The following is an 18276-nucleotide window of genomic DNA, read 5'->3' on the forward strand; positions in this document are numbered from 1 at the left end:
CAATCAATTTTTATTTTTTTGGAAGTTTCCACAGGAAATTGGATGCATTCTTAAAACTTATGATTTTGTGACAACTGAGGATAATTACTTATCACCACCAGGGCATGTTTGAGTGTAGCTAAACTAAATGCCAATGAAAAACGCATAGATTTAATTCATTGCCTGGATCAATGGAAAAGCCCATTTTTATACATTTTCATGGTTCCAAGGCCCTTGTTACAATCCCTTGCATTTGGGATAACTCACACAACACTTTACTCTCCTTCCACTTGTTCCATTGGATAGCCTACCCTTCTACAGGTGCCCCGGATGTTAAGAGTTCAGTGTCTTGGTGAATAAGCATAAAAACAAGTACATAGCTTCTTTCATATGCATACCCACCAAACTACCACAGATCCAAGTACAAAAGATAGCCATCATCAATTACATGAGCATGAGAAGGTGGAGTCAAGCTTGAGTAGTCATGTTACCAAACCATCTTGTCCCTACTGCACCAACCCTCTGCCCCCTTGGCTCCTAAGCTAAGGCACCAAGAGTGGGTTACACCATCCTCCCTCTTGGCTCCTGAAAGATCCCTGCCCCCTCCGTGCAATGAATTCCGGGGTGCTAGCAGCGGAAGTAGCACTTCTTACGCAGGGCAGAGCCTCTCACTCGGGGCCTCGCACATGGATATCTGGACAAGAGACTAATCCCTCGATTCTTCTAAAACCAAACTCGAAAAAACTTCCCGCGCCCAGCAGACATGCGATTCCTCCAGGATATTTTTATTCTAATGTAGTCAAGAGCCTTAACTAACAAAACTGATCCAACCGAATGCGTAAGTCACATGGTCAGATCAAGGAAGATACTTGCACTTGGATCATAGAGATCAACGCTTTTTTCCTCATCAAGAGGCACACCTGTTGATTCTCTTTCATAGAACAAAGACTATCCGGAATTCACTTCATCTATCGTAACATAGAATCGAGTCTCATTTTAGTAGGGATCCATCAGTCCAGCCTAACCCCATCCAATCCCATGGGTTAGCCAACCGCCCAACCACTGTAGTGATAGGATCCATTTAGAAATTTGGTTATGTTTTGCCCCGGGTACCAGGGAAAAGAGTTCCCAAGCTCCCTAGCACCGGCGCTTCAAGCAAACTTCAAGATAGTCACACCACTTACACACCCAATATGAAATTGCATGTTTCAGACATTCAGCTGTCTTTAAAACAATCTTTTAATGAAACCATAGTATCACTGATCATAATCCTACAAAATATCTAGCTTGAATTCTAATTTCCAATCATTCCTTCATCGGTGTACCTATGGCATCATTGGCAACCAGAACGCTCACCACCTGTCCACTCAGGGGCCTTTTCAATAGTTCCTAGCTCATAGTACCTGAAAATATATTCACATAAGAAAATCCAGATGGACTCTCCATTGAAGATCAGCAAGATCAACCAACAGATCCGTATAAAAGAGCCATGGACTCATCCGTTGAGGACCATCAAGGACAACCAGATCCATGCCCGAGTTCAAAAAACAACTCTAACACCTTGTTCCATTTTTCTTCCCCGATGCGCGCGTGGGTATCTTCGGCGACCCAGAGCTCGAGCACCGTATGGTCAGCACCCTCTAGGCTCCTTCGCAGGTCACCTAGCACTTTACTCATAGGCCACTTCCTTGGTCCCTCGTCCACCGTACCGGAAGCTCACCATTTAAATCGAATCGAGGCTGGTCAAGACCTCAGCCGACCTTGCTACGCAAGACATCCTCCATTGACTCTCCGCCGTCAGATGTTGCAACTTTATCACTTAGGTCTCCATGATCTCATTCACAAGATGGTCAAAATGCTTCCCCAGCATTCTTGGCATAAAACAATCATTTAAAAACAGGTTTCATAAATATAGTTTCTAATGAACTCTCATCTTTCCACATTGTTCCACATCATTTCTCGTTATTCCACATTCTTCTACATCAATTCACATTGCTTATTCCACATCCAGTCATATTATGTATTCCCATCGTCCTTCATCCATTCTCGTCCAATCACATTATATTACATCTCATCACATCTGTCCTCGTCACATCACATTATATTACATCTCATCACATCACATCATAACATATCCACATCACATCTCATCCATTCATATCACATCGCATCCATCTACATTCATTCAGATCCACATCACATCCATATATCATCACATCACATTCACATATATTTACATCCATTCACATCTACCCAAGTCCACATCACATCACATCTCATATATCCACATCATATCTCATCCATTTATATCTAACAAGATTCACATCACATCACATCCATTCACATCACATTCACATCTCACCACATCCACTCACATCTCATCACATCCATCACACCCCTTCACATCTCACATTCATTCACATGCATATCTATCACATCACATCTCATTCTCATCAATTTACATCACATCACATCCTTTCACATATCATCACATCTCATTCTCATCCATTTACATCACATCAAATCCTTTCACATATCATTACATCTTATTCACATCTCATCACATCCATATCCACATCCATTTACATCTCATCACATCCACATCCACATCCATTTATATCACATCACATCTCATCCACATCTCATCACATCGCATTCACATCTTATCACATCGTATTCACATTTAGTACCATTTTCTACTTTCGATACCGATGGGACGTTTCTAAGTTTCTGCTAATTGCTTGGCCTAGTTAAAGGTACTTTTTCTCGATGGATATTTTCATATTCTTTCTCAAATTTCTCAATTGAAATATATTCAATATTCTTCTTTTTGAGTAATAATGCTCAAAATTTCACTTTTGATAAATACTCATAATTTGAATTATGCCAAAAATTCCTCTTCTACCATTTAATTACTTGGATCTCAAATATCATGGGAATTCCTCTTTTTGCATAAAAATAAATTTACCAAAAATTCCTCTTCTTTTTGCATAAAAATAAATTTACCAAAATTTACTCTTTTCTCATAATCAATTAATTATGCATAATTACAAAAAAAATTATTTCTCATGAATATGATGAAAATCATTCTTTTTGCATAGGATGTCCAATCCTAGAATATGGTAGGAAGTCCTCTTTTAGCATTATGCATAAAAATAAGATATGTATTATTTTCTTTATATTTTGCCATAGCTTCGCTGCTATTACAGATAATTCTCAATTTTTTTCTAAAGAATAAAAGCTTGTAATGAAAATATGATAGTAGTTCCTCTCTTATGCTTAAAATCAAACTATGAATTTAAATCATAATTTTAACCATAATCATAAACTTAATTATGATTATTTCACTAGATTAAGCTAATTCCATTATTTTTCTTTTCCCAAATTGATAGGATAATCTGTTTCTCATTTAGAATCAATCAAAGTAGTTTTTAACTACATCTAAAAGAAATAACCATTATTTTGTTAACACAAAATCATAAAAATACCATTTTCTTAATCTCTAGCTTATCAAGCCTGGAGTTTAGCTTTGAATTAAGAGACTATCATTGAGAAGCATCCTTTTTCAAGGGATATAGCCATAAAGATGGCTATTCTTTTAGAGAGAGAGATTTACTTAAAGAAAGCATTACAAATAGGCATAAAGATTAACTTTCTCTTAATTAAGCATTAAGACTTTAAGGGAAATCTTGATTTGAATTAAAACAATTATTTAGAAAGCTTCTCAAGCTTGATAGGGGTTGAGAAGAAGAAAGTTATTGAGATAAATTGAAAAAAAACCATAAAATTTGATTTTACCTCTAAGTTTAGCTTGATTCTCTATTAACACTGAAGCCCCCAACCAATCAATTGGTCCACCAAGGGGTTAAGAGAAACTCCAAGAGTTGTTGTAGAGAGAGAGAGCTCCAAGCTCCAAAGATAGAGGAAAATTTAAGGAAAAAATATGATTATTTTAATATAATACTGGCATAGTATAGCTCCAATATTTTTTTACAAAAGACTGAGGGTCTATTTATAGGTGAGGGAGGCCACTAACCAAGTCCAACTGGGTTCTAGAATTTTCTAGGTTCAGTTTGACTCAATTGTTGGGGGATAAGATTTGGACTAGTTTGGCTCCCTTTCTTATTTGGTTTGATCCAGGAGACATGAGAGATAAAAATATCACAATTGTTTTTGAATTAAAAACCCTTCCACATGTGTAAAAGACGCCTACCTCAAGAGTCCCCCTCTCCTTACCAAGGTGTCAAAAATGCATCATTACTCCAAAATATCTCATTTTTTAGTAATATCTCATAATTTTTAACTAATAATCCTTGTACTCAGTCAACTCTTCATCTTATGTGAGCATTTACTCATTTTTAGGTATTTTCTTTTATTCTTTTGGATTTATCTCATCCCAACACTTGGATTAATCTAATTGGCCCATTGGAACCTTAATTGGACCATAATCTAATTTTTTTTGAAAATGTAGACCCTTAGGCTAAGGTCCCTTATACACATTTTCAATTAATTCCTAATGCACATTGGAAAGTTCATTTTGAACTTTTGTTTCAAGGGAATCCGTTTTAGACACTAGGAGGATTTTTATATCCAAAGATATCTAAATTTTGGATTCTCTCTCTCTAGGCCAAAACAGGGTAAGACAAGATCTTTCTTTTATTTCAGAGGGGAATAATTTCAAGAATAGAAGGGGAGGTTCTTACACCCTTACATCTCAAAAGATGGAGGGAGGAATCTTACACTACCGGCGAGGACTCGACAATGTAATCTATTGAGTCAATTGTACTATGGCTTTAGTTAACTGCATTCAATTGCAAAATCGGTGGATTGGGGAGAAGGGTTGAGCCTCTGATCCCAAGACCTTCGGTAGATAGCTTAGTTGTTTTCTTATTGAGTCTTGGTTTCTTAAAAAATCTTCAAAAAATCCCATTTGTGGTTGAGACACTCTCGTTGTTAGATTAGCATTTGCAAAGATCTTGTGAGCATACTAATAGTAGCCAATTAGGCTATTATGTAGCTATCCACTTGCTAATTCAAGAATCTCTCCACCTTGATGTCTTGCACCATGAGGAGCTATCCTCTGACCTTCACAACAGCACGGGCTTGTCCCAACCTCCATCCTTTCTACCTTCGTATATAGATTTGATATTAGAGAATGCTACTTTCCAACCTCTTTGTCAACATCTTAGGCCCTTTCCACATTGCCCAAATAACATCTTGCATGGGAAGCAGAAGCCTCTCATGGATGGCCTACAAATGGAAGCTAGATGATGGGGTGAAAAGTGAGCACACGAGTAGTGTGCAACTTGTTCTCTCTATTGATTTTAGGGTATGTCTTTTCTCTGAGCGTCTTGGTCTGAGCACATTTTTCTGAGCATGGCCTATATTGTGATTTCGTAGACAATTTTATCATAACATCACACACCATTTAGTCATAAAACTACCCCAAGAAGATACTATATACATTTCTACCCCACAAAGATGCCGCTAACATCACACACCCTTTACTCATAAAACTACCCTACAAAGAGGCTATATACATTTAATTACATTTCTTTCCAATAGTATTTAGGGCTTATAAGATCCCTTTATTCACAAAACTACTTTTCATGTCTACTTCATTTCAACACCCTCCACCTACATCATCCATCATTCATACTACCATGATAGATAGTGATGATGAAATGATTGCAAGTCACATGGTGAAGAATTTAGGGTGCAAATTTGCATGCATCTATGCCGAAACATTTATTAGTTGCATGGAGATACTTCAAGATTCAATTCACCATGATGATCATTTGTACACAACTCATAGTTTTGACATGCAAACCTTAATTAAGATATGACATGATTATCACATCTCTAGCAAATAGAAAAAGTTTTATGAAACCAACATGCTCAAAATTGAATATGCGATATTGAGATTAATATTCATGGTGGGTACTCACATGATGTACTAATAGTTCTTCAATATGATTACTACATCTCTAGCAAATGAAATAGGTGTAAGACACCACAAAAGTTATGCATGTTCAATACTAGGGCATCACAAGCAAAATGAATTGCTTGAAGGAAAATACTCATGTCAAATCACTAGACTCAATGCTTGAAAGGAAAAACTCATGTCAAATCACTAGACTCAATCTTCTTTACTAATGTCATCCACATAGATATTGCGACGATGCCTTCTCTCTTTGATGGGAGCATTGAATGCAATGTCATTACACATCATCTCAGCCATAGCACCTGCATAAGAAGGAAAAAAGCTAAAATAGATTAATCAATATCAATGCCTCATTGATAATAATATTCTCCAACCAACAAATAAGTTTAAAAAGATTAAACACGAGAGTAACATACTTACTAGTCGTCTGGAAGATTAACAACCATTTCCACATCTTCGGAATCATTTAGAGTCCCATAGTTGCTTAACACATTTCCCTTTCCTTTCTGTCCATCCAAAAATGGTTGCAATATAGAATTGCAAATGTCAGGATCATTCTCAATAGATAAGCATGCTCTCCCAGAATGCACGCATGCTTTTTGCATAGAACCAGTCCCAGCACCTAAGTCCACCACATGTCCAGAAATTGGACACAAGAACTCCAAGAAGTACAACATCATGCATGGAGCCTTCTCCAATGCACCTCTCCATGGAATACTCTCTCCATGTTTTATAGTCTGCTCACTTGTTGGTAAATAATGATGAAACAAACTACTTCCAAAAGCAATGCCCAATTTGGTACCAACCACGGAAGCATTTCCAGGATTACAAACACAAGACATACCAGCCCGATGAAGAAGGCATAAAACCACAACATCCACCTAAAGATAAGAAAAGAATTAAACATATACTTAGTACAAGCCATTTCATTATACGAGAGCATAAATTCTTTCAACAGGTCATTGTATGACAATTGTCTCACCTTATGATCAATACCACCAACTTTGATTGTGCAATATGCATCTAAGCATTGCATGTACATTCGACATGCAAACTCCAATCTACTGATCCTAGCATAACGCTCAACCAAATGAAGAACATGAGGAGCACACATAACTAGGATCCAGCCAGAATCTGAAACAACTGTGGCCGCTACTAGCAAGGAGTAGCGTACATGGTCCTCTGTTAATAAATTCCAAGATGGAGATGTGGAATCCTCTACTCCAAGAGCTTCTAGCTGTGTAGGCAGATCAATAATGACAAAATCTGCAGCCCAAGCAACACTCTTACCATTTCTTGTTTTTCTTTCACCTCCAAGACCCACAAAGTATTCCTTCATGTCTATATAGGCTTGTGTGAAGTTTGAGACAGACAATTGCTTCCCAAACTCGACATAATCATAGCACCAAACCTTGCAATGTGAAGCATCACATGTGCCACTCTGATTCAAAGTTAGAGAGGTCAATGGAATGTACAAAAAGCGGACAGACCTATCTTTCCATTTACATCCTTTCAGAATGGGTGTAGACTGCAGTACCTGCACATCTGTACCCACACCACATATGTAAAGACACAAAGTGATAACAACATATGTTACACAAACAAATAATAGCTTGAAAAAAGATCAAGAGAACTTACCATTATTAGTACCAGGATTTTTTGGTGGCCTACCACCCTTCTTTAGTTCCATACTTGAATCTTTGTCCTTTTTAGTCATCTTCTCAAGTGTTTTTTGAACCTCAATGACTGCATCATCCTCATGGACTGAATTTGAGCTTGATGAACCCATCTCTCCCTTTTTATGCTGTGCGTACAGCTCTACCTCCTCCTCGATGCAACATCCTTTTTTCATATCGAGCCACCACGGGCAGTTCTTTCTCTCCCACTCAGAGAGCACTTGCTTCCCTTCTTTTTCTATCATGTTTGGAGAGTACATACAGAATTTTAAGTCCTGAATTTTTGTCCATACTCGACATATGGGCAACAATTTTTTAATCTTACCAATAGCTTTTAAGGATTGCAAGAATCTGCATACAATAAGAGTCTTAGTACAGAAGCGAAATACTTAAGGATGGATTTTTAATTGAAAAGGAAAAAACATGTATTGCTTACCTAAACACCAATCGTCGAGATGCCCTCGTCATCTCCATTTGTCCTGTTTGCAGCTGTAGCAACAGTCATTGAATCCTTTAAATCTTCATAAAGTTCAAGTCTGTTCATTGCTTGTATTTCCCCAAAATACTCTCTCAACGTAGGATCTTGAGGAAGCACAAAGCTAGCTTGTTGACTAGCAAACAAGACCTGAGAGAGTAACCTCTCAGATTCACAAAGCAACTGATCCATCCATGCCTCTTTCGCCATCCACTTTATGAATTCTCTATCAGCTTTTGGCATCCCATAACTTGTTCTCAAATTTGAATCTGACCCTAAGATTCTGAGGGTTGCTAGTTGTGTCTCCTTTGAGACTTTTGCAATGGAGATGTTATACAACTTTTCCAATGTGACAATGGATGATTTATCATCAAATGGGAGGCTCCACAAGATATTAAACCAATCTTCACCATTTGTTGGTTTGACAATAGACAGAATCTACATATAAACAGTACATGTAATCGTCACACTCAACTGTATTTTTTAATCATACAATACATGCATATCCCATACCTTGATCATTTTGTAAACAAAGATCATATGACCAATCTCAAAAAACACTTGAACACTTTAAAAAGTCAACTTTATGTTAAGAATCATTAAATTAACCATACCTTGATCATTTTTCGACCATACTTGAGATTCACATCCTTTCGAATACTTTTAAGTGATTTCTCCATATCAGCAACACTCAAATTTGGCTGAAGTTCCTTTAGCTTTGCCTCATAATCTTGCTTGTATAGTGGCTAAAATATATTCCAAAGAGATGAATGAGTACAATGAATTAGTTAGTTCTAATTTAAAAGACATCCATGACAAATGGTATGAAACTTACTGCAAATACCATTCTCCCTAGCATCAGAGATGTCAAAGGATACCAAGTACTTGATCCTTTACTGCTTTCATTTGCCCTATGCTTTTCAAGTGTCCTTTTTTCTTCCTCAGAAAAAAGTGATAAGTACTCATTCTCATCACATGAACACATTGTCTTCGTGTTGAACAAATAATCCTTGAGATTTGTTTTAATAATTGCTGTTTCATTAAGGCTGAAAAATAAAAAATACATAGCTTCAAACATATTAAGAATTGTTCACAAAACCCTTAAAAGCTCGAAAAAAGGTAACACATATAAGTAAGAACTCGCACTTACAGATTGAACCTTTGAAGAGCAGCTATTAGCTTCATTTCTGTTTCTTTCTCTGGAGTAATAAAACTTGCTAAAACTCGAATATGCCATGCCTTTGATGTCTTGAATTTCTCCTCAATTAGAGACATCCATGCAACAGTACGGTGATTCCCCTCCCACACAAAAAACATCTTTCGAGACAAAAATGACCAATCAGCATCATCAACAATCTGTGCCTCAAATTTTGCATTTACATCCCTCCAACAAGAATCCCATGATTGTTCAATTTCATCTGTCACCTCTTGTGAAACACCATCTGAAAGTGTTGTAGATAAAATAAACATTCCTTTCTGTTGAATATATTTTTCTACCTCTAGAGCTTGCTTTAGGCTATCCATATCAGTTCATAGGCCTCTCACTCTTGTGTTTACAACACAACGACATAATGGGATCAAGGGAGCAATCTTTCCAGGATTGATTGCAAGAGATTCAATAACATCCTTCCCTTGGCCAATATCAAGTGCAGCAGGAAACTCTTGCTCAAACTCCTCATCTAGTTGTTTATCCTCTTTCTTTCTCTTCTTAGAAGATTCCTCCACAATTATAGTAGTGTCTTCAAAGTCTTCCATCTCCTTATCCTCTTCAACTTCAATTTCAACCTCTTTTTGAATCTCTAAATTTGGTGTAGATTCCACTTGCAAACTTCTCTTGCTACTTGTCCTTCCACCTCTCTTGCCTCCTCGTTCTCCTCTTCCACCTCTCCCCCTCCTCTCAGAAGTTCTTAATTTTACCATCCTGCCAATGTGACAAAGATGCATTTAAAAAAAGAAGTCATCACATGGCATAGAATAGACTTACAAGGTCAATTAAGTCCCAGCATTACTTCAGTAGCATACAAAGAAACCCCAAGAGGCTTCAAAATAGAAAATACCTGAAGCTTGATCGTGATGCTGCTAATTGAAGTTGCACTTGACGAGATGATGGGGCTTGAGGAGACTAGCTGGACAACAAAAGCATACAAGAAAAAGTTATTAAGCATACAAGAACAAGTTATTAACCTTAAAAGCGTACAATCATACTTGTAAATCTAAGAGATGAAAGATCACTAAACTTTTGATATGCTTGCATGTTCATAGATATGAGTTGTGGCTTCTTGTTTTGGACAAAACTCATGTATATCCTCCTCGTCTCAAGCACCCTAAGTAACATGTATGGTATCTCTCCTCAATCTACTTATATATGCTAAGCCCAAAATCCTTTGAGGAGATCTACACCCCCATATGCAATGTTGTACTATCTTACAAGCTACCGGGCATCTAGGGTCTGCACCCCTAAGTAACATGTATGGTATCTCTCCTCAATCTACTTATATATGCTAAGCCCAAAATCCTTTGAGGAGATCTACACCCCCATATGCAATGTTGTACTATCTTACAAGCTCCCGAGCATCTAGGGTCTGCACCAAAAATAGCTCTCCACTAAATAATGGGGAGGCCACCATGTAAAGCTCAAATGGGCCAATAGAAAAGCCTGAGACTTGGAACTCCAAATGGAGACTCAATTTGGTTCTTAGCAAGATAGAGACTTCAACATAAAGTGTCCCTACTCTCTATTCACAAGGAAGGGCGACAAGTTTGGGTTTTGACTTGTCAGACTTTTGGATGGAGTTTTTGTGGAAACCATGGCCAACCATTTAGGAGTAGTGAGTGAAGATGGAGAAATGCCTGGATCACCAATTTACCAAAACCAAACAAAGTATTACACATACTTGAGGCCCTAATAATTATGGAGAGAATCAACAAAAAAGGGGGGGTATCTTACTTCAAGAAGGATGGATAGTCCTTTGTGTCCTAAATTTAAGGACTCTTGTTGTCTAATGTTACATCAAGGTTTTTGGAAGATCTACATACCACGCCAAAGAACACACATAGTAGTTATATGTGTAAATGGTAGTTATATGTGTAAATGGCTAATTACATGTAGAGACCAAATTTATTTATTTTGGGGATGTATTTAAAATCTTGCTCTTGGTGGAATATTGGATTGCTAGGTGTTCTCAAGGCATTATTCTAATGGTCTGCTTTTCCCATGGTTTTGCTGCTGCTGCAGGGCATCAGAGAGGAAGAGTCACACACCACCACCATACAACTTGGGTCATCATTAGTATTTTGGGTTTAATGTTATGCATTATGGATTTTTAGGGGAGAGGCTATATAGGAAATGTTTTGCTGAGCTCGTCACAAAAAAAGGTCAAAAAACATTTACTGAAAACATTGTAAATAAATACATTGTAAATAAAGCACTAGCCTTATCATTTACTGAGGACAGCGATGGCAGAGGCGGTGGCGGCTTTTGACACGCGGAGGAGCTTCCGAATGATGCAGCAGCGCGCCTTCCACAGGTGTAAAGACGCCGTCCACAGGTTGACGTCGAGGGAGGCAGAGCAAGGGCGAGGGCGAGGTTGACGAGGGACTTGACGTTGGCTTAACCTGGTCAAGCGTGTCAATCTCCCACAACGGGAGTCGGCGACGACTCAGGTTCATCTACACGCTCTCTAATGAGACCTAGGCTCGTCTACACGCTCTCTAATGCGGAGGCAGAGCAAGGGCAAGGGCTAGGTTGACGTCGAGAGGGAGGCAGTTGACGTCGAGGGAGGCAGAGCAAGGGCGAGGGCGAGGTTGACGTCGAGGGAGGCAGAGCAAGGCCTTGATGATTTGTATACAGCGATGCAGAGCAAGGGTGAGGGCGAGGGCGAGGGAGGCAGAGCGGCGTTGAAGATTGAAAACGAAAGGCCAAAATACCCCTTTCGTCGACGAAAGGGGTATTTTGGCCTTTCATTTGCATGAGGAAAAAGGTGGGCCACCCCCAAACGATGCCAAAATTAAAGGATACCGTCTTCTTGTTATTTGTGTAAGATTCTCATGATTTTATTGTTATAAAAAATTTCATGAAAACGATGCCAAATATGGTCGGTCATTTAAGGATACCGTCTTCTCTCATGATTTTATTGTTATAAAAAATTTCATGAAAATATCGTGTGATATCGTGTGTCTGCTAACACCATTGCAAAAAAACAAAATGGAAAAAACAAAATGGTTGTTTGAAGTTTAAAGTCGATTTTTCATAGGGATATCAGTTCAAGTTATGGCATTTATGGTTGGTGAAGTTATGGCATTTATGGTTGGTGTTTAAGAGACTAATGAGGAGAATTAAGACAAATGTTTTTTTTTCAAATTTGGGGCTCCTTTTTCCTCATGAAAATGAAAGGCCAAAATACCCCTTTCGTCGACGAAAGGGGTATTTTGGCTTTTCATTTTCATGAGCCCTTAAGAAAATTTAAAGGCCAATAGACCCCTTTCGTCGACGAAAGGGGTATTTTGGCTTTTCATTTTCATGAGCCCTTAAGAAAATTTAAAGGCCAATAGACCCCTTTCGTCGACGAAAGGGGTATTTTGGCTTTTCATTTTCATGAGCCCTTAAGAAAATTTAAAGGCCAATAGACCCCTTTCGTCGACGAAACGGGTCTATTGGCCATTTATTTTCATGAGAGCCTAGAGTACAGAGAGCCACGAGGGCGCGGGAAAGGTGGGTCGCGAGTCATCACGAGGGCTAGGGCGGCGATGGCCGATCCAATCCATAATTCATCCAAGGGCTCTCATGAAAATGAATGGCCAATAGACCCCTTTCGTCGACGAAAGGGGTCTATTAGCTTTAATTACAATCTATGCTACCAAACTATGATGTTAATAGGAACCATGACTTATAATGATTATCATACGAATTCGATTGCTAATGAGAATGCAGCAATGATGAGTGATCATTTAATTAAACATCATTACTGTGTGAGGTTGATAATTTTTCATAATTGTGAGGTTGATAATTTTACTGTGTGAGGTCGACATACAATTAAATTTTTTTTGATTAATATTCAATTAATGATAGACCCCTATTGGAGAGAATAATTAAATATAGAGGCCAACGAAAGGGGTTTATTAACCTCTATATTTAATTAATGGTTCATGAAAGATAGAGGCCCCTGAAATGGTGAGGGCTGGTGGTGATGTATGCCCTAAAGGGATACAAAATATAATTGTCCAAGATATTATTCTGGAATCTTTATTGTCTAAAAATGTGCAAGATGGGATTAAGATGTCGGATGTTGAGCTACAAGATTTGCTAAAACAATGTGAACCTTTGCTTGACAAAAGAAGGTAATTACCATAACATTTGTTATTGCATTGGTTTATTAAATTATGTTATCACAATGAATATTGATCAACTTTATGTCTGTGTAGATTATCAAGATGGATTGAGGAGAGTCGACGTGACTCTCAACCTGTGTCAGATGGGCTAGATGGAATTTTATACTTGAAAAGACATTGTAGATATAATTATTTCCAAAGTGTAGTGTTTCCTGGACAATTGCAACATAGTTCATTCAGCAGGTGTCATGTATTTAAAATGTCTACCCAAGGTTCTGGTTCAGGGGTTGATTTGGTAAATAAAATGAGACCTGGAGGAGAACTGGGTCATTGTTGGGTGTTGTTTGACTTTGTGAAGCGAATGAAAGATTGGACTACCATGGCTTGCCATGTGTATAATCCTTTTATCCAAGAGTTGCAAACAATTGCAACTTGTGACTTCAAGGTGGAAGATACTGACGCACAAATTCTATTTTGGGATACTCTCAACAAAGTAATGGTTTCAGAAGGGTTTGACAATGCTGAATTCAAAGGGTTCATGGCAGATGAGGCCCAAGCCAACTGGAGAGCTGTACATGCCACTTTCAATGGTGGCCCTGACAATATAATGGAAGGGAAAGAGCGTTCTTGCCTTTTCCATTGGGAGCAAAGTCTTCATTCCCATGCAAAGGCATGTATAGAAGTTGGCAGCCAAGAGGAATTTAAAATCCGATGTAGACGCTGGAAGGATGCCTCTACAGAGCAAGCTGCAGAAGTCGAAATGAGAAGCCTAAGGGCATGGTGGAATGCAGGCCATGCAAGTGACTCAGACTTGCCACGGCTTGAAACTTGGTTTGCATGGTGGCATGCTAGGATTTCCCATTGGGGCCACTACATTATAGAGGTTGGTTTTGTATTTCTCTTGAATTTTTTTTGTCATGTTAATAATGTAATTTTGCCATTACAATATCTCTGCAGAGTATGTCAGATAACGAGAAGTACTTGATACCTCGAACAAATCTAGCAGAGTCTATTCATGGTAGTTGGAGGGCTGGATTGAACCATGTCAAATATGTTGGTCTCTACAATGCCTCTATTAGTGACCTCTCAAATGCAATTTTACAAAGCGCTAGATACACATCTTTTTTGAAGGGCCAGTTTATCGGAAGTGGGCCGAGTCTGGAGACCTTTAAAAAAAGATCTTTAAAATCTCGGATTGACATTAGTGCCAAAACAGTTGTTGATCTAACAAGTGATGTTGCAAAGGAAATGGGTGTTGCATCTGAAGTATGTTTTAATGATGGAGATGACAAGACTGTGCGAAGGAAAAGGCCAAAGTCAATGCCTTCAAATATATGTGAGGATGATAGTCACCGCTCTGAGTACAGTTATGCAAATAAGAAAAGATACTCCATGTCTTCAAAATCTATTACTAAATTTGCAACAGAGAGTTTTGAGGATGATGATTCCAAGAGTGTACAAGAATATGAAGTGCATGATGCAAATTGGGCATTACGAAGAGTTCCTATAACAAGCCAAGTCCGTTGCCAGGCTTGGCTTGGACAAGGAGGAAAATGTAACAAGCTTGTCAATATAAAGGATCGTGAAAATCGACGTGGAGTTGTTGCACCATCATTCTTTGGGAGGATTCAAACACCAATTGGAGTGCGCTCCCAAATGATTTGGTTTTGTGGAAATGATGTAACCCACACGTGGAAGCCATCAACTAGCATTACAGGTATTCCAGGACCATCACCAGGAAGGTGGAAGGTTCAATCAGGAACATCCTTGACAAGTGCAGAGATTGCCAGGTTGACAAGCTCAGGGTTTGTCATATTAGGAGTGTCAACTCCGATGGTGGGTGCAAGTTGTGCTTCACCAATTCAAGCCCATGATGAAACAATAGTATTGCATGAAGATCGACCTCGGCGTCGAGATGGCAAAGCAATCAGATGGTGAAACAAAATCTCCAAAGAAATGGAAGATAGAATTCAGAGGTCATTGGTCATGAAATGCATTGTTAAGGACGCAACAGTCGTGAAGGCCATGGAGCATGCTGAGTTCATTGTTTCTACAGAAGGATCAATGCAAAAAGGTATTGAATACAAGATTGACATTTCTCCATTTCCTTCTTGCAATTGTGAAGACTTCATTGGACGATCCCGCAAATTGGATGCCTATATTCCATGCAAACATATTCATTACATCTTCCTTTCATACCTTGGATTGGATAGCAGAAATAATATGTTTGTTCACCAAGCCACCTTGAGTAAAAAAGAGATATTCCAGGCATTGTCCCGCATGCCTTGGTTTAGTTTTTGGAGACTGTACTTTCATGATGGTCAACAAAAAATGGAAGGGCTATTATAATAATCCTTTTTTCATAAGGATTTTGAAGCACAAAAATGGTATTTTTTTGAAGACTGAACCTTCATGATGTTGAATACAAAATGAAAAGATATCTATAATAATCCTTTTTTCCATGAAGATTTTAAACCACAAGAACAATGTTTTTGGGGCCTTTTGCATTTCTCCTTGTGTAAATTTTTGGTTTGTTTCTCTACTTGTTGATAATTGTGGCAAGACGCTTTGTAGGAAACTTATTTGAAATAACATGAACTCAACACATCTAGTAGTAGCAAAATACCAAACTATGAGTGTAAAATATTGACTTAAAATTTGGCTATATTTGTTACATTTCCTTTTGTACCTTGGATTGGATATAAGAAATCCTTTTTTTCATGAGTAATTTGAACCACAAGGATAGTGTGCTAATTATTCTCCACTTGATAATTGTGGTAGGACATTTTGAAGGATGATTTTACATCACAAAAGTTTGAACAAGTCTTCTATGTGATAAATCATGTCTTCATTTTCATTTGCATAGGTAGAAAACTTATTTGAAATAATGTGAGCATGTATTGGAAAATACAACAAATAGCAAAATAGAAAATATTGTGAGTGTATTTGACTTAAAATTGGGCTATATTATTTACATATTAACTTATATGGATAGAAAAGATAATATTTTTGGTCACCAAGCTAACTTGAGTACAAAAGAGATCTTCACAACATTATCTTGCATGCCTCAAGGCCTGGTTTTTGCAGATTGCACACCTTCATGATGTTGAACAAAATTTGAAAGGACTATTATAATAATACTTTTTGCAGATTGCACACCTTCATGATGGGAAGCCTTGTAGGATGATTTTACAATCACAAAACTAGTTGTTGTGGTTTATTAGTTTACAAGGATAACCACTTCTTTTATTGTTTCTTTAATTGAGCAATATGGACCCTTCATTTACAAAACGGTTTCATAATCATGGCCTCACTTCAAGAGTTAGAAAACTTGTTTAGTCAGAAATGAGGATATCCATTTCTTTTCTTAAGCAATATGACCCCTTTATTCACAAAAGGGGTCCATACACTTGGATTGTTTTCATAAACTTTGACACAAAAAAACTACATTCTGATCCAATTTGCTCAAATGCTCAGATGGTTTTGCTCAAAAATTAGAAACCCCCTTGATTTTACATCACCCTAAACTTTATATCACATTTTGTTTGCTTAATAAACTTTAGAGGACAATGCATTTTCTCAATAAGCTTTCCAATTTGTAGAATTATTATTAAAATGCTACATGATGTTGGAAGAAAACTTTTACAAATAAAAAATTAGATAGATCGTTGACTTTCTAGAAAAATATCTTCAAGGAATGAAAGAGGCATAAAAAAACCATGGAAAGGGCTTCCTTAAGGGGCACTTGAACTTCAAAAGAGAAAACATTGGCATAATCCTTTCAAGGCTTTTAGCTCAAATTTTGAAAGAAGGCGACTTATTTAATCCACATACTTTTGAACTTGAAAACTCTGATCCAAAATAGCTTGTTATGTGTAAAAATTTAGTAGTATATATTTATTTTTTTAGATCATGCTTTTTGTGAAAGCTATTGCAAATGCTTTAATTGTGACAACTGTAATTAAATGCATCAAGAAATCTTTTATGTTACTTTATACTTTTTATACTAGATGCTTGTAAAAATCACACACACGTGCCTCAAGGGCACACATAGTATAATATAAGCTCCAATGTGCATGCAATATGAGCTAGGTTTATTTGAAGGGCTCAAAGCAAAGTTTTAAAGAAAAAAATGAGAATTTAGAGAGGCTTTAAGGTTTTAAAGAGGAACTTTTAAAGAATAAGCTTTTAAGGATGTAAAGCGTAAAAAGAAGCTTTTAAGTCTAAATCTTTAAAGTTTTGATAACTAAATCTTAGAGAAAGCTTCAATCATTGGTGCATTTGTGCAACGCACACGCGATTTTAAAAAAGTAACTTAGGAAAAACAATTGCCTCGACGCTGTTGAGGAGGAGTTGAAGATGAAATTAGTTTAGCTAGAGATCAAAAACATTGGTGGTTTTGGCCAATCAGGAAGAGGGCCTAAAAATTAGAAAAAACGCTTTGTGTTTTAGGGTGGTTTTTGTAGGCAGTTTTAGAAATGGAAAAGTGGTTTTTCCACCTTATAGAGACTCTTGTAGGGTGGTTAAAGAATTATGGGTTTATATTACCCAATGAACAAAGGAATGCTTTTCTTTGAAACCATAGTCTCTCTATGCTTGCTGTCGGGCCTTTTGGCTACTCAATGGGACTCTTCTCTCATGCCTTGAGGAGACTAATCTTTAACCCAAACACAATATGCCATGGGAAACATGCAATGCATCAGTGAGATATATCTCACTTACCTCTATCTCATTTGCTTGAATAGGGGACTCCTCGTCGTGGTAGAGCTATGTCAATAGAAGCATGCTAAAGTAGTTCAGTAAAGCAACCACCATCATGCCTCAAGTGTAGCCACTTCTCTCTTTACTCCCTCCCTCACACACACTCACACAAG

General features: G+C 37.7%; 3 protein-coding genes across 4 annotated transcripts; all 3 read right to left on the bottom strand.

Annotated features, from left to right (window-relative positions):
• Positions 1-5874: 5874 nt before the first annotated feature.
• Positions 5875-7944, bottom strand: LOC147626012 (uncharacterized). 2 transcript variants are annotated; one of them, XM_086817884.1, is made up of 4 exons: positions 7562-7944; positions 6906-7468; positions 6344-6804; positions 5875-6225 (listed from the first exon to the last, which is right to left on the bottom strand). In XM_086817884.1, coding segments are annotated over exons 1-4 (1323 nt in total). In that variant the 5' UTR covers positions 7860-7944; the 3' UTR covers positions 5875-6224. The 2 variants fall into 2 exon arrangements, with proteins under 2 accessions (XP_086674010.1, XP_086674011.1); XM_086817885.1 differs by having other exon boundaries at positions 6145-6225; positions 6340-6804; positions 7562-7628.
• Positions 7945-8035: 91 nt separating this feature from the next.
• Positions 8036-9598, bottom strand: LOC147626013 (uncharacterized). Its single transcript, XM_086817774.1, has 4 exons — positions 9225-9598; positions 8910-9120; positions 8689-8820; positions 8036-8512 (listed from the first exon to the last, which is right to left on the bottom strand). Exons 1-4 carry the CDS (start codon positions 9596-9598, stop codon positions 8036-8038), a joined length of 1194 nt encoding a protein of 397 aa, XP_086673900.1.
• Positions 9599-9604: 6 nt separating this feature from the next.
• LOC147626014 (uncharacterized) lies at positions 9605-10196 on the bottom strand. The gene is made up of 2 exons (XM_086817775.1): positions 10132-10196; positions 9605-9995 (listed from the first exon to the last, which is right to left on the bottom strand). The coding sequence occupies exon 2, from the start codon at positions 9992-9994 to the stop codon at positions 9605-9607; it is 390 nt and encodes a 129-aa protein (XP_086673901.1). The 5' UTR covers position 9995; positions 10132-10196.
• Positions 10197-18276: the final 8080 nt, after the last annotated feature.

The sequence above is a fragment of the Cibotium barometz genome, chromosome 23 (genome assembly GCF_041138505.1).
Source record: "Cibotium barometz isolate CiBa-2024 chromosome 23, ASM4113850v1, whole genome shotgun sequence".
In the NCBI taxonomy this organism is placed as follows: domain Eukaryota; kingdom Viridiplantae; phylum Streptophyta; class Polypodiopsida; order Cyatheales; family Cibotiaceae; genus Cibotium; species Cibotium barometz.

What these genes read in the sequence shown, in the direction of transcription:
- LOC147626013 (XM_086817774.1), bottom strand. Translation starts at nt 9,598, where the DNA reads ATGGATAGCCTAAAGCAAGCTCTAGAGGTAGAAAAATATATTCAACAG. An exon ending in GCTCTTCAAAGGTTCAATCT is followed by an intron (nt 9,121 to 9,224) that starts GTAAGTGCGAGT and finishes TTTATTTTTCAG; the next exon opens with CCTTAATGAAACAGCAATTA. An exon ending in ATGGTCGAAAAATGATCAAG is followed by an intron (nt 8,513 to 8,688) that starts GTATGGTTAATT and finishes GTTTATATGTAG; the next exon opens with ATTCTGTCTATTGTCAAACC.
- LOC147626014 (XM_086817775.1), bottom strand. Translation starts at nt 9,994, where the DNA reads ATGGTAAAATTAAGAACTTCTGAGAGGAGGGGGAGAGGTGGAAGAGGA.
- LOC147626012 (XM_086817884.1), bottom strand. Translation starts at nt 7,859, where the DNA reads ATGTACTCTCCAAACATGATAGAAAAAGAAGGGAAGCAAGTGCTCTCT. An exon ending in AAATCCTGGTACTAATAATG is followed by an intron (nt 7,469 to 7,561) that starts GTAAGTTCTCTT and finishes GTGTGGGTACAG; the next exon opens with ATGTGCAGGTACTGCAGTCT. An exon ending in TTGGTGGTATTGATCATAAG is followed by an intron (nt 6,805 to 6,905) that starts GTGAGACAATTG and finishes TCTTATCTTTAG; the next exon opens with GTGGATGTTGTGGTTTTATG.